Source organism: Phallusia mammillata, chromosome 7, assembly GCF_965637545.1.
Source record: "Phallusia mammillata chromosome 7, kaPhaMamm4.hap1.1, whole genome shotgun sequence".
Lineage (NCBI taxonomy): Eukaryota > Metazoa > Chordata > Ascidiacea > Phlebobranchia > Ascidiidae > Phallusia > Phallusia mammillata.
The window spans coordinates 16,599,697-16,620,236 of record NC_137258.1 but is presented as its reverse complement, the minus strand read 5'-3'; the positions used below and the strand labels follow the sequence as shown (position 1 = coordinate 16,620,236).

General features: G+C 36.8%; 2 protein-coding genes across 3 annotated transcripts; one reads left to right on the top strand and one right to left on the bottom strand.

The window, feature by feature from the left end:
• Nucleotides 1-804: 804 nt before the first annotated feature.
• On the top strand, nucleotides 805-17,313 carry LOC145239158 (vasoactive intestinal polypeptide receptor 1-like). Its single transcript, XM_080102443.1, has 16 exons — nucleotides 805-995; nucleotides 2,154-2,217; nucleotides 5,198-5,288; nucleotides 7,576-7,671; nucleotides 9,415-9,662; nucleotides 10,236-10,339; nucleotides 10,407-10,504; nucleotides 11,333-11,478; nucleotides 12,092-12,245; nucleotides 12,780-12,846; nucleotides 13,573-13,642; nucleotides 13,787-13,890; nucleotides 14,593-14,734; nucleotides 14,839-14,880; nucleotides 15,228-15,396; nucleotides 15,757-17,313. Exons 2-16 carry the CDS (start codon nucleotides 2,185-2,187, stop codon nucleotides 16,197-16,199), a joined length of 2,007 nt encoding a protein of 668 aa, XP_079958569.1. The 5' UTR covers nucleotides 805-995; nucleotides 2,154-2,184; the 3' UTR covers nucleotides 16,200-17,313.
• A 219-nt stretch (nucleotides 17,314-17,532) lies between these two features.
• LOC145239159 (uncharacterized) lies at nucleotides 17,533-19,560 on the bottom strand. 2 transcript variants are annotated; one of them, XM_080102444.1, is made up of 4 exons: nucleotides 19,205-19,560; nucleotides 18,446-18,577; nucleotides 18,078-18,199; nucleotides 17,533-17,713 (listed from the first exon to the last, which is right to left on the bottom strand). In XM_080102444.1, exons 1-4 carry the CDS (start codon nucleotides 19,476-19,478, stop codon nucleotides 17,615-17,617), a joined length of 627 nt encoding a protein of 208 aa, XP_079958570.1. In that variant the 5' UTR covers nucleotides 19,479-19,560; the 3' UTR covers nucleotides 17,533-17,614. The 2 variants fall into 2 exon arrangements, with proteins under 2 accessions (XP_079958570.1, XP_079958571.1); XM_080102445.1 differs by having other exon boundaries at nucleotides 17,533-17,697; nucleotides 19,205-19,559.
• Nucleotides 19,561-20,540: the final 980 nt, after the last annotated feature.

Genomic DNA, 20,540 nt, shown 5'->3' with positions numbered 1-20,540 from the left:
TCGTTACTGGAAAGCTGTCAAAATGAACAAGTCAATTTTGTATTAAACAGACATATTTTTTCGTGTGCAGTACGGAAAAAGGCTAAACAACGTAACACCTGTATCAACACGCCAGTTGCATTCTTCGTATCTCTACGTTAGTCACGCACAAATTTTGAACTTAGGCGTAAAGGTAGATTGTTTTCGTGTTCCGAATGTGCATGGTCCAGCAGTAGTTATACCTAATGAACTATGGACGCCTTATATTTTAGGAAAAATGTCTCCACCGCATCTCACGCAAAGCGAAAATTTTGGGATCCAGTTTTCTACAAAGGCATTTCGTGCGAAAATTTTGTTGTGTGCGCAATAACCTTAGGCTTGCTGTTACGGTCAAAGAAACCCAGAAATAGTTTTTGAAGAAATCTATTTTGGAGTGGAATATAGTGAAATGTCTACCACGACTTTTCCCTATTTGTCTTTACGAAGCGCAAAGTTGTTCACTTGGCGTTAACTTAGACTTAGATATAGGCATAAACACCCATTAATTACTTTAATTTTGATGCAGTTTGGTAGATAAAACCCATATTTTTTTTCCATTTTAAGCTAAAATGCATGCAGCAAACTGCCGACGTGGCCTTAACACAATGGGCGGTGCAAGGCTGCCTTAAACTTTTAAAATGTCCCCGAGTATATAATATTAAGTGTTTCAATCACTGCACTTTTAACCATAAGATTATCAACTTGCAAAATTTGCCTATCTGTAATCCCTATCGTATCTTCTTGCATCGAAATTTTGTCTTCCACTTTTTGATTTTTGTTTATTTAGACAGCAATTACAGGGGCTCATGGCTGTCTGTTAACCAGGGAGAACTGACAAAACCGCTTCAGTTTCGTTGCAATGCATTAAGCTGTTTTAAGGGCAGTTTTACTGTTGATCATTGTTGAAAGACTCTTCTGTCATATTAAAAGCACTTCCTGACGTGTTGTACGACGAAAAGCTAGAACCACGGTAGAAGGTAAATCGTTTTTGGTTCGGTGTTTAAGCCAACGTGTCCGTCATAGGAAGTTTGTCTACGATAACATCATTTAAAATTACCAGTAGTATCGCCAACTTGTGTTGGATCATTATGATATCATTAAACTTTGTATGGGTTTTGTTGCTATTTGGGTGTGCATTTAAATCTGCTAGGACACAAACATAATTTAAACAATGCCGTAACTTTTAGCTTTTTCGGAAATATGTCCACCTATAGGAACAAGTAGATGTGTTATGAATTTGCTCTTAAACCGCCAATCACTAGCCGGGCATCGTTAGTTGAAGACCTCAAATGAATACATCAAGCTTTATCAGTAATAAATAATTCATTTCGCGACTTAACTGTTTGTGACATTCAATTGCGTCACTCTTTTCACTCCGTGAACTCGGCGGGGTCGAAAGAACGGCAAGAAAGGGACCATTTTGTAAACTAGGTGACCAAATTTGATTCAGACATGGGTTTGGGTGTGGTGGGGAATTGGAATCGAAATCAATCAAACTTGTTTCACTCAGTCTTACTCAAGTTTCTTTTGAACCCAAACATGTGTGTATGCATACCGCTTTTTAAAAAGAGTAGTATACATTTTTTTAACAATCATTGGTTGAATTCACTTTTATAAATTGCTTGGTTTTGATTTAAATAATACTATTTAACTCAATTTACTATGCATAATCGTTTTTAGCGGTTGCGTGCCGCTAGCTGTTAAGGCCGAAATGTCGGGACTGATCAAAAACGGAAACAAAGGCGGTTTATTTCAAGAAATGCGTTGTAGGACAGTGCTTTTTACCCATTTGGCTTTAAAAGCAGGCATAAAATTGCGTCTAGAACCCGAAAACCAGCCCAATAGTTGGCCAAAATTGCGGGGTAAAATGGCCCTGCTTGTGTATAGTCTGGCCCGCATCAAGTCAGTTTTATCTAAGTTCAACCCCGAACCCTACCCAAACCCGGCTCGAACCTTAACCCGACCCGAAAATCTTACTTTCAGATTTGCTTTGTATTAATGCTATTGGTTTAAAAACCCAGTAACGTTTCTTAAAGCTAATAATATTGTTGCGTATCGTACTTACAATGTTTGTTGTATTACTTTTTCTTGATTTACGTGTTGCTTGTATTTAAGACGAAGTGCTTGTTTTTAAGACGACGGCAGTACGAAACATCAAAGTGCAAAATGTTCGACATACTTTACAATCTTCGGTCCGACGTAAGTTATTGAAAGGGGTTTTATTTCTGTTACGTACTTGTTAATTATGCAAAAAATTCTATGAATACGGTTATTGTTTTTGTTAACATCTGCCTGAAACGATTTAGGGTCTGTTGTAAGTATAACTAAAAATAAACCCTGTGAGTTTATAGTTGGCAGCAGTCTTTTACAGATCACAAAGCCCACATCTGCCGGGTGCAAAGACTAGTTGGCCCGGCAGGTGCTGTGTTCTGACCAGAATAATCCCCCCAATTTTCTAGTGATTGGTTTAGCAATTTGACAAGTTCGACATCTTCGTTCATTGTCTAATTTTTCCACCAATTTTAACAAGGAACCGAAAACGCAATTTAGGTGACTAATAAGTTTGATTGAATCCATTGAATCCCACATCACAAACAAACATGTTTTGGGGTGCTATGTGCTGTGCTGCCATGCGTGTTAGAACATGACAGCGTGTAACAGATTGCCATATTGATTTTCACGTACAATTTATTTGGAGTTATATTTTAATTAGTATTGAACCTGCGTTATATATTTCCGATCATAACCCAGTCAGAAAAATTATCTCCCGCCATCCATGACTTTTCCCCCGAAATGGAAACCCGGGGAAAAAGTAGGATGAAAAGTTGATACTGAGCCAATGATATCAGGAACCTATATCTACCTAACTTGCCATGAAACTTGACGCCGGACCACAGATCAATCATAGATAAGAATTTTTGTATGGTTCATCTGCGGGCCTTTGCCAGCTTTTCTCCGTTTTTTCTTTGGGCCTTTTTCGGTTATCTGACAATTTTCACCATTTTAACTATGATCAGCTATAATTTACTGCGTTTTTATCCCACTGACCTCTCCAGCAAACACAATACATCAAATATGGTCTCTTTGCAATATATTTTTAGCGCATAACGACAGTACTCACACTTTGACAAATAAAAGTTCGACGTACAAAATAAACAGCTCAGGAAACACCCAATAAACAGCATCTTCCAATTCACTTTATAACACTGCTGGATAATTTGCTTCCTTTCATCTTACCTACAGATACAGACAAAGAGTTAGATTACAATTGTACAGGAAAAATAAGAAGTAGGAGATTCTGGCTTGCTTATATTAAACTTACCATAACAATAATTGACTTTCATAATGTGAATCAGACTTTTTGTTGCCACGTATCGGTTTTGGCTTAAACTGAATCTAAACACTAATTCTCACCTGTCTTTACTTGCAAATTGCCTAATGTGTTATATTTACTTTATGAATAATAAACATACACTTACTGGAGTAAAGCTGTTGTCACCAAGACCACTCACTGTGCATTCTTTTGCCAAATACTTCCTTACGAACAGTTCTTCGAATTCTAGCTAGCAGTTGCTGTGTTATAAGCGTCCTCTACAGAGTACAACAACCGCAAATGATTGTCTCGTAGCATTGCGACATTTTGATTTCTCAAATAGAACACGATGTGATTGGACAACGTCACAATTGACATCGTCATTCGTTGTTTAAAAAATTAGAGGTTTGTAGCTGATTGGCCAGAAGGTTTTGCATCACTAAGCCCCACGTTTTTGAACTTTCTTAAACCGTATCAGAAACCATGCGATAACCTCATTTTTCAGCACAAAACGATCACGCTCGACTGAAACCAAAAAAACTGCTGCGAGTTATGCTCATACACTGCAAACACATCTGTGACAAATTTCAAAGATAGCATAATAAACGGTCGGGTTATTTGTGCTGATAATGATTATAATCTATAATTAATAATTATTAATGACAACCCCATATTAATAAACTGTTACTGCCAGACATAATGTATAACCGAGTATTGCTAGCAGTTTTATTATATACAATCGACGTTTCGACATCCTATACAACCCCAACTGTATCGGTTAAATATGTTAAACGGCAGAGCATTTGGCGATCTACCTGTCATATCTGGCGTTTATGTTTGTGTCATGTGTGGTTTTCGTATGTATGGCCCATACCACTGCACAACACAGATTTATCTTTCACGTTAATTTGTGTTATATAAACATGGCAGAAAGTAGATGTCGTAATGATACGTGGGGACAATTTTTTGCTTGGCCGGAGAAAAACATAAGAAAATTTCTGACTGGGAAGTGACCTATAACCTATACAACAATTAATTAAACGTGTGTTGAAAATAATGGAACGGGTCACAATTGTATTTATGACGTTTATGACAAATGTTCGCGACAAATCAAAAATAATATTACCGAAAAAGAAATTTTTATTTTAATAACATCTTAATTTGGCGATTGTAAACATGAAAGATTGTTTACACACATATTTGTATTTGGTCGAATTTTTGACAAAAGACAAAGGCGCATTCAACCAACTTGTGCGCATAATTAACTTTATATCTTTTTCTTCTCCAACGGTTAGCGCTTTCGTGTTGATTTTGCTTTAAATTCATGCCCATCTGTTTTATTTTAATCTTTAACACTTCATATATCCCGTAGCGTATGTGGACACAAGTATTTGAACGATCAATATATTGTTTCCTGTGGGAGTGCTCATGGTTTAATGAGTGGACACGTGAAGTAGTAGTTGAACAAAATATGTCAAGGACTCTTCATTTTTGTATTGATTGATTTGATGGGCAGGCTATTCCAATGTCTCCCACAAAGCACTAAAACAAAACGTTGCGTTATAAAGTTTCAAAATGGACGGTTTGACAATGTCAAAATATGCTCATCACTCTCTAGGTTTATCACACCAATGTTAAAATCTTTGAGGAATATGTATTTTCCTACCGGTAACAAAGTCCAACATCCATTTTCTTGTATGAGGACATCCTAAATGACATTATTATATTGCCTGAAATGTTTGTTTTTTGGCAAGAAAATGCACGGTTCAAGACCTAACATTAGGCAAGTAATCAACTAAGTTACGTTTGTGGTTTCTACACTCACTCCCACTGCTGCTATTAACTGGTGATGTTGATTGTTTGTAGTACGACGCTGTGAAGATGCGGCAGTACTTATGCGGTGTACTTGACGACGCCGAGGACTGCCTAGAAAAATCAAACCAGTCAGATTCACAAGGTGTGTTTTTTTCTGTTTACTTTAGTTTGTTATGTTTTTGCTCAAAACTCAAACGGTGGGCTGATAGGAGCAAACGTTTGAAATAAATTTGCTCAAAAATTTCAAAGTCATAGATGTTCGAGCTGTTTTTTGGGTTATAACCCTAAAAAAACGCTCTGTAATCTACATGAAAGTCCCAGGGCTATATTTACCCCGGTGCTGAGCGCAAATAATACGGTAGCTACGTTAATGACCGGTAATTTATTTACCTTTGGCTTGAACAATTTCCGAAAATACCCACGGTTGTTATGGAAACTTGTTTGATTCTCTGTCGCTACAGATGGTGTGGGTCTAAAATTAATTGGTACTGGCTTCGCACGCTATATGGCTAAGTATTTATTTTCACCGCTATGTGAGCTCTGGTAAGAAGACCCGTAGCTGTCAATGTTTAACAGAAGTTGGTTTAATATGCGGTTTAATTCCAGTCAGTCAGCAAAATGTCACAAAATTACGCAAATATAATACTTTCGTGGAAATATGCTTGACTTTTGATGTAAAATACATAAAATTTATCAGTACACTGTGAAATAACGCTGTGAAATATCAATGTCAAGTGCACACTTGTTTTGAAAATTAAATTTTTTGCAAAATGTTTGCAAATTTTTGTGCAGTTATGTAATTTAGCATAAGTTTGATGATGAAAATAACTTTTTTTTAGCAAGAAGCCGTATTTTATTAATTAAAGCAGGGGTCGGCAACCTTTTTTCTACCGCGGACCGTTTTTAAAACTGAAATTTGATCGCGGACCGGCCTCCAAAAAATACAAATATGTAGCGCCTAAATTGCCTAAAGAAAACGCCTAAATTAGTTATAATCCCCGGAATACATGGGCAAAATGTTTTGAAGCATTTAACCTGAAAAATTGTACGGCCCGGTTACGAACTCGTCGCAGGCCGGTACCGGGCCGCGGCCCGGCGGTTGCCGACCACTGAATTAAAGCATCATAACTATTTTGATCGAGTCAAGACCTTTAACAAAAGCAAGTTGTTTCATCTCCCAAACCCCGCCGCTTGATCCTTAATCTTCACGGTCAATTGGTTTTAGTCCTACGGACCATTAGTGCAGATGCTATTCCCGGGCATATTTTCACGCCCTTGCATAGTTGCCGCTCTTGCGAAGTCATTTTGTACTCCCTTTTAGTTACTATAGCGACAAAGTAAAACTCCCCTGATGTTTTATGCATGACTTTTGATTTTCGTCTTTAAATTGCAATTATCATCGGACAAATTGTTACATTGCTCTTGTTGGACTGCAGATGCAAACTCACCGGCCTGTAGTTGTTTACTGAAGCTTTTGCAACAATTCTGTAACCGTCAGGAAATACGACGTTTTGAACATAACGATTTAAATTATACCTGTAATTAAAAATACATTCATCAACGGGGCTTTTGCGATACAAACATTTATACATAATCGAGTACGTAGAATTCCTCAAGCAAACAATACGTCCAACTAAACACATAAGGATCCCTAATATGTTTGTAATTATTGTAGAATATCGCTATACCTATATAATTGAGGTATACGTACAGAGAAATTACTTTACAACCAGAAGCAGTATTGTTAAAGTGCTGTAAGAAGTCAAACTTTTGTTAATGACAGATAAAATTGTTTGTATGTAATGGAAAACTGAAATATGATGAATGGCTTTGGGAAATAATTTAATATTCTGGTAACAAAAACATGGTCATTTTGAATTATTGCAATTAGGTGCTATTATTACGAACATACTAGTACCAGACGAAAACCTTCATATGTTTTGAATCGATTGTAACCATTGGACGCGGTCTTTAAATCGCTGATCGATTAGTTGAATTCATCAATTCATGTGTCTGCAATGTAAGTGACAAAATAGAAATAAGGTGGTGTGTCGTGGGCGTGGCAGAATCGCGAATCCAATCGTGAAAAGTGTGAAGTTCAACTTTAACCAACTTTAGTAAAATTTACATATGAATCGAGTAGCCGATTTATGTTGGCGAGGTATTTGTGTCTTTATTTGTAAATTACCTATTACAAAGAAATTGTGAAGTTTAAGTGACAAATTTGAGTTACTCTAATAAAGTTTAAAAATCTCCCTTAAGTGTAATGACTGACAAACATGCTTGTTTAAAAAACGAGTTTTGTTGTTTGAATGTTAAAAGTCGCACCATTGGGGAAACGAAGGCCAGTATATTGATTATGACCGAAAAATTAGGTTTAGTGGATCCCTTTTGTAAGTGTAATCTAAGACCCGTGTTTTGTTTTGCAGCATCATGTAAAACACTTTGGTTTGCATCAAGGTGTTGGTCTCCAGTGAAATACAACACAACCGCATTGAAATCGTGTTCCTCACAAGCTAATGCAAGTAAGCATTATGGAAACATTTCGATTATTGACTATTTTAAATCGTATTGCAAAAACGATCAGATCACAATAAAAATGTTAGTGGTTTGATTGCGACAACTGATCTTATTTATTATTTAAATCTTAAACTGTAAGAGGTATAAACGGGTTAAAAAATCAGTTTAAAATCTGAAAGGGATTACCTAATGCACCAGGAAGGTATACAAAACAGGGACGTAAATTGGACGTGCTTCGGAGCTAAATATAGTCAATCAAATTTTCTTCTGTTTTACAGGATTAAAGTGTTGACGAAAGCTGGGTGTAAATTGAATTATTAAAGATGGCTTTAATACGAGAAATTGATTGGCAGCCTCGCGTGTACACAGATTGTTTAATTTTAGAGGCCGTCGGTTTAATTACAATGCAATTTTCTTTTTTGTTATACACGCCCACAAACATACCATCAACTGCACTCATTTGCTAATAATAAGCAATAAATAAGCAATCGCTGTCAAGTTTGTTCACACCTTATAAGCCTCCTTTGTACTAATCACAGTTATTTTTTTGATGGCTCTACAAATGCCACACAGCCAAGATCATAAAAACAATAACTACATCAGTATAAACAACTCTAACTTACGCGCAAAATAACCGGTTTAAGAAAAATAATAACAAAAAGAAAACCAACACTCATGCTACCTCACAGTCGTTTGGTTTTGAATTAGAAAAGGGGCACAAAGAGTTTAAACGCCGCAAATTTTCCAAAAATAACTCGAAATGAAAAACTTTAAAATTGTTGTGCAGCGAACTTGCCACCCATTGAAAACGAAGCAGCTAAAAACACATTTATAGTTCAAACCCATTGTCTGTTCCATATGTGCACTTCGAGTTAGTGGGGCTTACGCTAAACCTTTAATTGTTTGCATTTGCCCGAACTGCGCTAATCTATAGTACAGCGTCCCTCTCATGTCTTTTACGACCCAACCTAATCCCTGCAAGTTGTTTTCGTCGACCTTAGTCCTTATATGGCTGCACTTTGGCTTACCTTCTGCGGGATTTGAAAGAAATAATCCTCGCAATGATGATTGAGCGTTCCTGTTGCTGCCAAAAAGTCATTTTTAGCCTAAACGCGTTAACATTTTCTGTACCGCACAGAATTCCTGGGTGGTCGATTTTAATTTCTCAAATACAATTTCGATATTGGGAAACCCAAATTTCGCGATCGGGAAACCCTAGCGGAATCAATACTCTAAATATTTTGAAACATTACGTAAGCTTGCTAAATTGCTGCAAAATGCAGCAAAAATTTCCATGCAAATCCAATTTATTTTGAGAAAAAAGCAATAACAAAACAATTCTCATGTGACTTATTGTCATGCAGAGTTGCTCCCAAACAGAAAAATCTAATGGTTTTCTGGCAACCAAAGCTCGAAAAAAAGATTAACCAAGCGTGAATTTCCCACAACACGCCCAAAACGGCGTATTTACTTATCTAGTCTTTCTAAATTTCCTTTGTGACATTGCCTAGATATCGGTTTGTAAAACTTTACTATTGACAACATGATGCTGTCAACAAGACAAACCCATTTCGAGTGTAAGCTTTTAATACACAAACGCATTTTTTGTAAAATTATTCCACTAAGTTAGGTCCATCTTTTTTGTTTTAAACTTGAAACAAATACCGTTAACACAACCGAAAAAGTTGCGAAAAGCTTGTTGTTGGATGTGACAAAAAAAGCTTGTTTACACATCGCTTTATTTTCAGACGCAACAAGTCATCAAGGGTTCTACGTAGGACAGATGGCCTTGCACTGTAACTCTACCATTCACGACTGGAACCCGCGATTACTCAAACACTCGTGCTTTGGGCCTATGGATGACGAGTACGACGACGAGTCACCGCTAGGTAACTCGACATTTTACGAGTACGGAACTCAGGAGACAGTTGGGAGCACAAGCTCGGTTGCAGAGGTTTTGGAGTACCTCGGTCGTACAGAAGCAGCCCCTGGAGAGGTAAATTGGCCACTATTTGGTCGAGTATATAATTTGTGCTTCAAGCCTGACGTACACCAATGTTTTGACTGTCTCAATTTATAGAAGCTATTGTGCGGACAAAAATCGAATTTTGTCAAGTCAGGCGTGTTGCGCGCTAATTGCTTGTTAAAGTTGTCTTTGTATTTCTTGGCCTTCAATAAATATTGTTTTTCTTGGCCTTCAATAAATATACAAGTATTTCTCGGCCTTCAATAAATATACAGCAACGCCTGAATGCACAATGCCTACACCAGTAGTTTCCTTTCTGACGGGTTGTCATTTGTTTTTTCAGAAGTTCTTTGTCATTTTATTATCACTTTTGTAATCATTGTAACATAATAACTTTACTGTGTAACTCGTCAAAATATACGACTGAAACTAGCTGGATTCGGGGAAACAAACAAGTCAATGATTTTCAGGAAATACTACAAGGTTTACATTGTAGTTACAATGTTAGTTAATGGTTCGATGCGCAATAAATGTCGTAAAGTCAACTTTTATTTTTTGTCGTCTTTGGGTCTGCACTCTAACCAAATACCGTTTTATTTTTAGTTGCCCAACGACCGTTATTCTACTTTTATGAAAGTCGTTACAGCTGGCCACGCCCTGTCGATAATGTCCTTACTCATTGCTCTCGTGCTTCTCTCAATGCTCAGGTAAAAATGTCTTCATCTAAATTCTAAAGTCATAATTTTAACTTGTATTTTTTGTGTTCTTCTGCAGGCGGCTTCATTGCACCCGAATTTCCGTTCACATGAATCTCATGCTATCGTTTATGCTTCGTGGTCTTATCTGGTTCGTCCACTATTTTGCGTTTCAAAGTAAGTAAAATTACATTAATGGTAAAAGAAATGTTTAGGTATTACTACACAATGTGTTGCCGCAGTACATGGGGTATTTCAAGCTTATATAAGGACAAATACAAACACATGCGGCTTATCGCTTTAATTGCGGTGTAGCTGCAACGCTTTCAAACTTTATCACTCAATTGATGAAGTAAAATACCCATAGTCCCGCAGGAGACTGCCAGGCAGTTCCATTGGGATCAAGTTAAGCTTTTGTTCTTTTGTGACTGCAGTCGCATGGCGCAAGTTCAAACTATGGTTGTCGAAACGAATTGCTTTGTTTAAAATTTCGTCCAAGGTCCAAACCCACTGTTTTTCCTTCCAACCTGACAATTAAGTTTGCAGGCATGAGTAACGTAATGGCTCGCATAAACGAAAGATACGCATATTAAGGATAATGGGATGGTAGTTTACCGAAACGTTTGAAAAAAACATGTACCTTTCAGTCTTCAGAAGCATCTATGCCAGCGGTTCTCAAACTGGGGTCCGCGGTCCTTTAGGGGTCCGTGAGGCAATTTTGGGTGGACCGCTAAGCGGTTGAAGTAATTCTATAATCTTATTTACGTCAGTTTGTGGTGTAATAATAATGAAAAAATAATGAAAAATTTGAGAACCACTGATCTGATCTATTCAGACCAGCGACCACGGCACACTCATTTATAAATCACAGGAAGCCCAGGCCTATTAAAGGCGTTGTACCGAATCAGCCGGTCACCAAATGACGTCTAAACGCTACCTAGGGATTTGTTACTTTCTATGATGAAACTAACCAGCAGAGAATCGAATCTCATTATCATGTTGTAGAACCTGACGAAGCTATTGAAGAAGCCGAACTTTCTACGATGGAAATGTTACCAATTATACTTGGCCGTCACTACAGCTCCGACGTAGGTCTAATTGGAGGAGTGAAACAACTGTATTGCAACAAAATAGAAGTCGAGCATACTTACGTACGTTATTGTTCTTCATGCATTTTGTTTCGATTCAATTTATTGTTGGTTTTAAGCTATGCGTAAACCAGTGCGGGTATACTTACCACGCACAATCTATCAAGGGCAAAACATTTTATGACTTTTATTCTTCCTCTTTATTGTATAACTGCAACGCCTCGATGATTGATTGAGCATGGTTTACAGTTTACACCCAGTGGTGGGATTCACCCGGTTCGCACCGGTTCTATAGAACCGCCTCACGAAATTTTGTGAGATCAGCGAACCAGTTAGCATTATTGGTTACTGTTAATAGACTTTTTGTAACAGAACTGACAAAAAATATGACTTTTGTGATAGAGCCGGCTGACAAAATTAGAATCCCACCACGGTTTACACCTAAACTTGCAAGCGCGCGTTGTCCTTTTTAAATCATTTACAAAGTTTCCCTTTCTTTACAATGCTCGCATGGTAACGTAAAAAGGGTTTAATTTGTAGATGCAACAAAAATACATTGAAAATGCACTGTAACAATTCGACAAGTTGAGAATAATTCACCTGTAAGTTTATCATTTCTGCTCAAACAAATTTAAAAAACGTTTTACAGTTTTGGTTGATTGTCTTCTATTTTCAGGTTTGGTGTCGCATATATTTCGTGGTACTCAACTACTTAATCACAGCCAGTTATTTCTGGCTTCTGGTTGAGGGACTGTACTTGCGACTTTTGCTTCGTGCTGTTGTTTTCTCGCACAAGAAGTATATGAGAGCATTTATGGCTCTCGGATGGGGTAAGTACCCATAGGGACATACCCTACTAAGCGACTAGATTACTATTAACATTTTTTCTGTAACAGTAACCGCAGTTAGTTTGAAAAATACCTTGCGATGTTTTAAAAATAGCCAAGAGTTTTTTGTACAAACTGGCTGATGTTCAGTTTTATCGAGAAAACTTTTCATTCATAATTAAAAGCCAAATACTAAACCGAACATCCGTGGTTTTGTAAAGAGCATTCTATATCCGGAGCTTCCTATTTGCAAACATTTAATAATTCACGACATTAAGTGCGTTTTCATGCCCTCATTTGAATTGCTGTTGGCGGTAATTACGTAAACCAGTGATTGTCTACCGTACTATTAACTCAATAATCAGTTAAGTGTTTGAAGGGATATTTTTTCGTGGCACTTTGGTTCTTGTTGGATATAACCCGGTAATCAAAATGCTTTTTTCTACTGTTTAGCTATTACAAATAGATGCATTAGTTACAATAGTAAAACTAGGTTATTCTTCCTACCACACTAACATACAACCCCAATTTGTTTAGGCATACCTTGGCTGTCTGTCTTAACAGTCGTCATTCTAAAGTGTCTCAAACCAGAAGAAAACCCAGAGTAAGTAAAACCAAGTTTTTTCGTTTCATTTTTCGCTATTTTGTAAATCAGACCAGGAGTATAATCTTTAGCTATTCCAGAAAACCGCGTTTTCGTTACAGGCTAGTACTTGGGGTGCATGAGCATTTTGGTTTTCTGGGCAAGTTATTACATGGATTTATAGCTACACTGTGATATAGTGGTTTATAACACTAAACTGACATGTTACCGTTTATTTACAATGGCATTCAAACATGCGAGGCGGGCTTGCAAATTTCGGCCTACATTATAAGCTTCTTCATTAGCACCAGCAGCACCCATGTTTCCACGCCCTTTCGGGGGGATTTATCTCAAATCTCAAATCGAAGTCCCTCCATTAAGTAGAAATCGTAATCCATTAAATTCTACAAAATACGTGACGTAACACTTGTGCGGTTTCAAAAAGCATGCAGTAAGTTGGCTTCGTATATCCTTGAGGTACGAATATTGATTTTGGTCGTATCAGGCTGGTATTATTCTGGCTGCGCGAAAGAGCTATTAATAGACTTGAATGCATGCTATGTGCAAGGTCCGTAAAGTGCTTCACTGTATACTACAATAACATTACGTCTAATCACCTTGCGGTTGATTCAAAAGTGCTGAAAACTTTAGAAACATACCAACAAAACGGTATTTTAACCATAGCGGGTTGAAGCGTTAAGATTTCTAACGATTGTGAAACAAAATGTTTTTTGTTTTCTTTTATAGATGCTGGTTTGACTTCAATAAGGGCGCCCACTGGTGGATAATCAACACACCTATTCAATTATCGCTGCTGGTATGATGATTATTATTTTACAAACTATACAAATACTTACAACTAAGAAATCTATTTCAAACGCTTGTGTATTTTACAGATAGTTTATATTTGCAAACAACTTTTAATTTTGATCAAAGTTCTTTAGTTATTTTATGTTTACAGGTTAACTTTGTTATCTTCATCATGGTCGTGCGAGAAGTTGGATCAAAACTAAAAGTGATACATCAACATCAAGTGGAAGATAGAAATGATAATTACAGATGGAGGTGGGCGCTAGAGAGCATTTTTAAGATTGTTGTAATCAACAGCCTATTAATGTGATTTGATATCGCTAAACGTAGTGTCATTGAGTTTGTAGAGCTCTTCTGGAAAATGTAATATTATTCCGACCCTGATGAAGACGACCTGTATAGGACGTTGAAGCGTCAGAATAAAATTACATTTGCCAGAAGAGCTCTACAAACTTGATATTATGCCTGACAGCAATAGCTTATAAGTTATATAGTGTCATTGAATCAAATTACACAGTTCAAGTACTCCATAATATACTGTAGTGGACAAATAGGACACAACATGCAACTTGAAAAGTCTTGTTAAAGGTACTTCTTCACACATTAGCATGTTTAAGAGTAAAATGTGCATGTTACTTTTCAGAGAATTCACACATCACAGTTTACACAAAGGTCAATTTGTACGCGAGTTCACAATAAAATCTATTTTCATGCACATTAGGGCTTAAGTTTTGAAGCTGGAGATCACACATAAAATGAACTACTTTATAAACTTGAAACCCCAATTATAAGCCGACAAGCGCATAATGCTATCCCAAGCGATAGATTTCAAAGCCAAGGTATCAAAACGTTGGGTGGTCCAAAGTTTTCTGTGAAATTAGAAACATTTAGCAAAAAGAGCAAAATATATACCACACACACATTTGAACCTGCTATTCAAATCCAATATATTTTTAGGTTAACTAAATCCACTTTGGCTCTTGTTCCCCTACTTGGAGTGCAGTATGTGGTTTCTGCCATCCTGGAACTCGCGAGTCTTCAAAATCCGAACGTTGTGTTTGCTTTGAAAGCATATGAGCTTGGTTTTACTGCAATCCAGGTAAAATATGTAAAATCCTATCTGCGTATTTCCTATAAGCTTATATGTAAATTGGGCCTTATGGACATTTTAACTTAGCTCATACATTTTATTTCTTTGTGCAGGGTTTGCTGATCGCATTTCTTTACTGTTTCTGCAATGGTGAGGTAAGTGCGACTTCGTGTTATACAGCAAATTCAAATATTTTTTAAAAGTATTTTTTGTAATCTCAGTTTAAGTTAACTTGTATACTTGAAAAAAATGATTTTTCCAAAACATATAAAACTGTAAGGCCGACAAAGGGCGTTTTACACCATATATCTCGTCCCAAACCACTTTATTCTGTGTTAAAAATCGACTTTTGCATTCAATCTCGTATTTTATATTTTATATCTTACTTAACTAACACATGTAAATGTCATTTTTCCCAAAGTGGCCAATATGTGTTTGCATTAGCTGCAAAAGTAAAGCAACAACTAAATGGTTAAGCACGTGATTACGTTTGTCCAATCAGGTGCAAGAGGAATGCGCCAAATTGTGGAAACGTCTAAAAATTAGATGGGAGCTAAGCAGAATGGAGCAAAACCACTTGAAGGCGCTGCGGAGAAGAAAGTCTGGTTTGTTTAGCAACAGCAGTATGGCAAACACAACGTCATACTTCATGACGTCACGTAAACCTTCGGGTACGTATTTTTTTAATGTAGGCAATGTTGCTTGGATTTGTTAAGTTAAAACAAACCTTACTTTTGTATGTAGGGCATTTGGGTGTTTTTAATGTACATGAAAATACTTTTGTTTGAAAAAGCACCTAAACTTGATACTGGTCAGCTAAAAATTAGCATTTGTCAAGTTTTACTTAATTCGCTTTGGTATTGTATTGACATAAGTTTTTTTTTAATGCAATTATATTATAAAATTTTCGGCCAAAAAACTAATTTGACAGTTTACGAGTCCGAAGAAAGTGAAAAAACGACTGGTGACTGGTACAACTCATTAAACACTATATTCGGGAGCCTAAAATCCAACACTGACTATCATTTTAGGGACAGATCCCACTGCACAACGTCCAGCTCACATTACTATTCAATTCAACTCGGAGCGAAGTCAACGTTCACGTTCGTCCCTACAGAGTTGCACAAGCGACAAACAAGCACAACCTGATGTGGAACGCAAACTCACAGTTTGGCGCCACGCCCAACCAAAGTCAGACCGACTTTCACTAGCATTTGAGGCACCACGTAATTATGATATTGCGGATTTGAAACGACATTCCAGTCCTGGTATAGTGTGTGTAAACCACAATGATAGTGGCGAAACAGTACCACTTTCCCGAAGAGCTTCTAGTGGGGTTTTGCATCTCAAGCAACCGTCAACTTCCAAACAGAGTTCTGTAATCAACGTTAAAACGCCTCTGCTTGAACGGCGAAAAGTTGATGGTGTTGACTGCCCGAGAAACCTTGATTCCCTTGATTCAGTATGTGTTTAACTTTCGCCGTCTAGGCGATTTTTCAAAAAAGACTGTTACTGCCCAATAATTTCTTTTTGTCATGCTATCCATGGGATTATTTCCCGGAATTGTATTGAAGTGAAATTGTTCTACCTTTGACGCAATTTAAACAAAATTTTAGGGTCTCTAATGAACAAACAAAAAAAGAGATGACAGCGCTGTCTTATTCTCTCAATATGTTTATGCCAATTTGATGTCAAAAAACTTAGAGGTCCAAGCAAGAGCATCCCTTTGAAGAAAATACTTCACATATTATCACAAAACTAAATTGTTGAGAAAACAAACGCAACGATTGCATTGGGGGACATTTTAAGCATTAAGTCCTTGATTTAACCACATGTGGTACTTGTGGTAAAGATTTGATGCTGAAATAAACCACAATTCCAGTGGTTAAACGGAGGTTTTCTGTTGTACATATCTTACAAATGATTGCATCCCGTCGCTTGTTGACACAGTACTAAAAATATTTGATCCAAGCACGGTCCCAATGCTAAAGACTATTCTTTAAGCACCTTTTTGGGATTTGCATTACATTTTTCCATGTGTATCATCACTGTTTGTTGTAAGCTCTCATTGCCGTTTCACGTTTCATTGTGAAGCTGTATTATTTTACTCGAACCATTTTCGTTTCAACTGTTTACAACCGTTTACTAAGACTAGTTTTGTTTTACTGCATTTAGTTGAGTGCATAAGGCTTGTTGAACTATTGGTATGGGTGTAAAATTGTGTAAATAAAAGCGAAAAGCTTGACTATGTATGCTATACTGGTAACAAAATTCTTAGTCTTAGTGTTGAAGTATGTTTGGTTAACGATATTCCCCTCAGTTATACAGCAGAGTTGTGCATTTCAATTTTTTGTCGATTTTATTTATGTCGTGTGTTTTTAGGCTATAAATGTATTTTATCTTCCCCAATTTGTAAATATTTTTCGTTACACATTCCACAGTTCCGTTTTTGTGAATATTTTATGTTGTGTTCTGCCTCCGTTGTTTACTTGCAATTTTCGTTGCGGATAAAGTACAATTTTTGCACGCCAAACAAGCTGCGAATTTTTTCGTACAAATGTGAAAACGATAAAATGTCCGTGATCAGACTTGTTGTTGATTTTATTTTGTTTGATAGAAGGCTGTAAGAAGAACTTAAATGATAAATACCAGCTGAACGCCTATCTCGTTAAGCGTTTTCCATTTTAAACCAAAATAATGATTTTTTTGGTGCAAACTGTTTCTCAGCCCAGTGGGACATCTGAAAAAAATTGTTGTTGTCTCTATGTCATGCCTATCGCGAAATAAAAGCACCTTCACACAAAAAATGCACCAAGAATGTTTGGTTTATTGATGACAGCATCAGGTATTGAAATGCACATTAACGTACATACAATACAGACTAACAACTTAGTCCATGGTAGAAGCAGTGTTAAGAAGACGTAGCATCAGTTCAGCTTTTTTCTGTGATGTGTTTATTCTTCTGGACCGTACTGCGAAAGTAAAACTCTAAAGTTTCAGTTATCTTGCTGTTTTAAATTGTATGTTGGCGGCAATGACAATTATTTATGAAAACTGGCAAACTGCAGTTGCCATGACAGTCTTCGTTTCGCTTAGAACACTGATTCCTAGCATTGGGCTTTTCATAGACTTTTTCATTGTTGCCTGCTTTTACATTTGGGTTACTTAAAACCACGTTAGGCCTAATTTCATGTATTTGATGTGGATTTTGAATTGCATGATGAAAACGTGTGGCAGGATTTTTTGTAAATTCAAAATATTTCAAGGTTGAGTCCTTGCTGGGCTGGACAAAGTGTTATTGTTGCATGTTCTGGTAAACATTGAGGAGATAAAAAACCCATAAGTTACTTACATATGATGGGACAACCACGTCGCCTTTGACGCAATCGAATCGAACACCCTTAATTTTTTCGATGCAATCAAAGTCAGGTGGACATGGTGTCAAGCTGCATCGACCTTCGTTTTCAGCCTTATCTGCGGCAGATTTAAAGTATGTCTTAGCTTCTTAGCAGTCATAAATAAAGTATAGCAATGTTAAGAAGACATGTTTAAAAAATTCCAAAGCCAAGCTTATTGGTGGCATAGTCGCTTAAAAGGGAAATGTAAGCAGCATTCCACAACATGGGCCACTGACAAAATTTTGTAATAAACGATATTTGTTGTTGTTTATTTTTATTTTTATTTTTTTTCTTATTTATGAATATACATATATTTACTAACCTGCATCAATACATGTGTCAATTCCTTCTGACATTCCGGGGGTTTGGCCGTCATCACATCCACAGTAAATCCAACCGTTCTTCATCTTAGAGCAAAATGTTGGGTCGTATCCGATCCGCCACAATGGGTCAACTAAGAAAATACAAAGTTACAGTTAATTGGGTGTTCTCCATAGCAATAGAAAAAATAACATTTTTTGCTTTAATAATGTTCAATTAGGTAGGGTAGAGATGTAATTGGACCCCATATAATTTCTGCCCGCTCGGGAAATCGTATTATGTCCTGAATAGATGTGTATTGGGAACAAGGACGATTCATATATCATTAGTGTTAAAAAATGTTGAAAAATAACAACACGGCTCATTTCTAACCCCTGTGCGAACATAATAGCGCAGTGCAGCCTGGCTAAAGTTTTGCTTATGGTAGCATAGACTAGTTTTGGCCGATTTTAATTTGTTACTAGTTTTGGCCGATTTTAATTTGGATTTTCTGCAGCGTCCAATGGTTTAAGACGTAGTGTTAAAGTAGTTAAACAGTCGCTGTGTCAAAATATTTAAATCCACTTAGTTGTATGCAAATACAAGCGCAAAAGATCTAAATAGTTTAAAATACTTTTAAAATTTCTAAATCTTCCTTCGTTAAAAATACATAAATTAGGTGGAATTATGTTGACAATTACATGTAAGTTATATAATTACAAGAATATTTGTAATTAAGTACACTACATCAATGACTATTATTTTACAACACTTGACTCACCACATGCTGGCATATCGTTGACCAGCACAAACCATTCACTATCTTCACACGATTTGGGAGAGTCTACATTTCCTTCTGTCCGCTTCGATATCATGCGTCGTGGCCCATCTCCAGGTTGACCGGCCGGTACCATTGGTTTTGCTCTTTTTGTTGTGGCCGAAAATTCCTTTTCAAGCAACCTTTTAATGACGTAGCTCATTTCGTCGCCCTGTGCGTCTTGAGGAGCACCAAGAACCAGCGACATAGAAATCATAAACAACACGACGTAAAGCATTTTAATAGATTTGTTTGTTAATTTAACGACGTCAAATCGTTTGGCGTTCTAAAAATCGAAAAAAAAATAACGTTACTAAAGTGATACCAAAAGTGGAGAAAAAGTGGAAACTAATACAAAAAGTGGAGAATTAAAAAAACTCTGTTTTTTTGCTATGTCTATCCATGATGAATTTCCATCTTATGATTCATTTTTAAGTTCCTTAAAGCGTGTGCTACATTAATTCTTTGCTGTTGTACCACTGCGCTGGCTACCCTGGTCTGTCTTACAACTGTCAAACAAAAGTATCGGTTGTTCAAATTTTAACATTTATTTCACTATTTTAATTTGGTTTACAATCTACATCAAGCTATCCCTTCCATAAATAAAACAGCTTCCAAAAAAATACTCTATAACCTAAACGTAACGACGTCTGTTTGCATTTGAAAACAGACATGGAAATGCTACCCTTTATATACAGACAAACCGCGTTACAAATGTACATAAATATTCATAACCAAGCACTTATTGACAAGTTCACATTCCCATAGGTGCCTAAAATGCATAAGAAAACATCCATTCGAAGCAGTAAAAACCATTGGTCACACGGGAATACTCTTTGCTAACATGCGGGACCGTGAAATTATGATCCATAAATGTAATCTTGGTTCATTAGTATGCAAAAGCTCGTTCGAATACTGATGTAGCGTTGCAGTCGCGTGAAACATGCTTGAAAATAATTGCTAATTTATTGGCTTGACTGGTGGGAATTGTTTTGTTATGGCACAAAGGAGCAATTAGAATTAGCTCTACAAAGATAATGTTGTGTCTTGAATACTTAGTGCAACCGCCTAATGCAGTGAATCTTAACCTTTTTTCTTGCTGCACCCCTTTCAAATCACCAACCCAATTTCGCACCCCCTTCTGTAATTGCTCAAAAAAAAATACAATTTGTATACAAGTCACTGATAACACAGTAACACAATACCAAAATGTTAGTTAGTTTTGCATTAAATTTGACGGCGCCAGCGTACAACACTGATAATGGGTTTTTGTATTTATGTAGAATAGACGTAACCAACC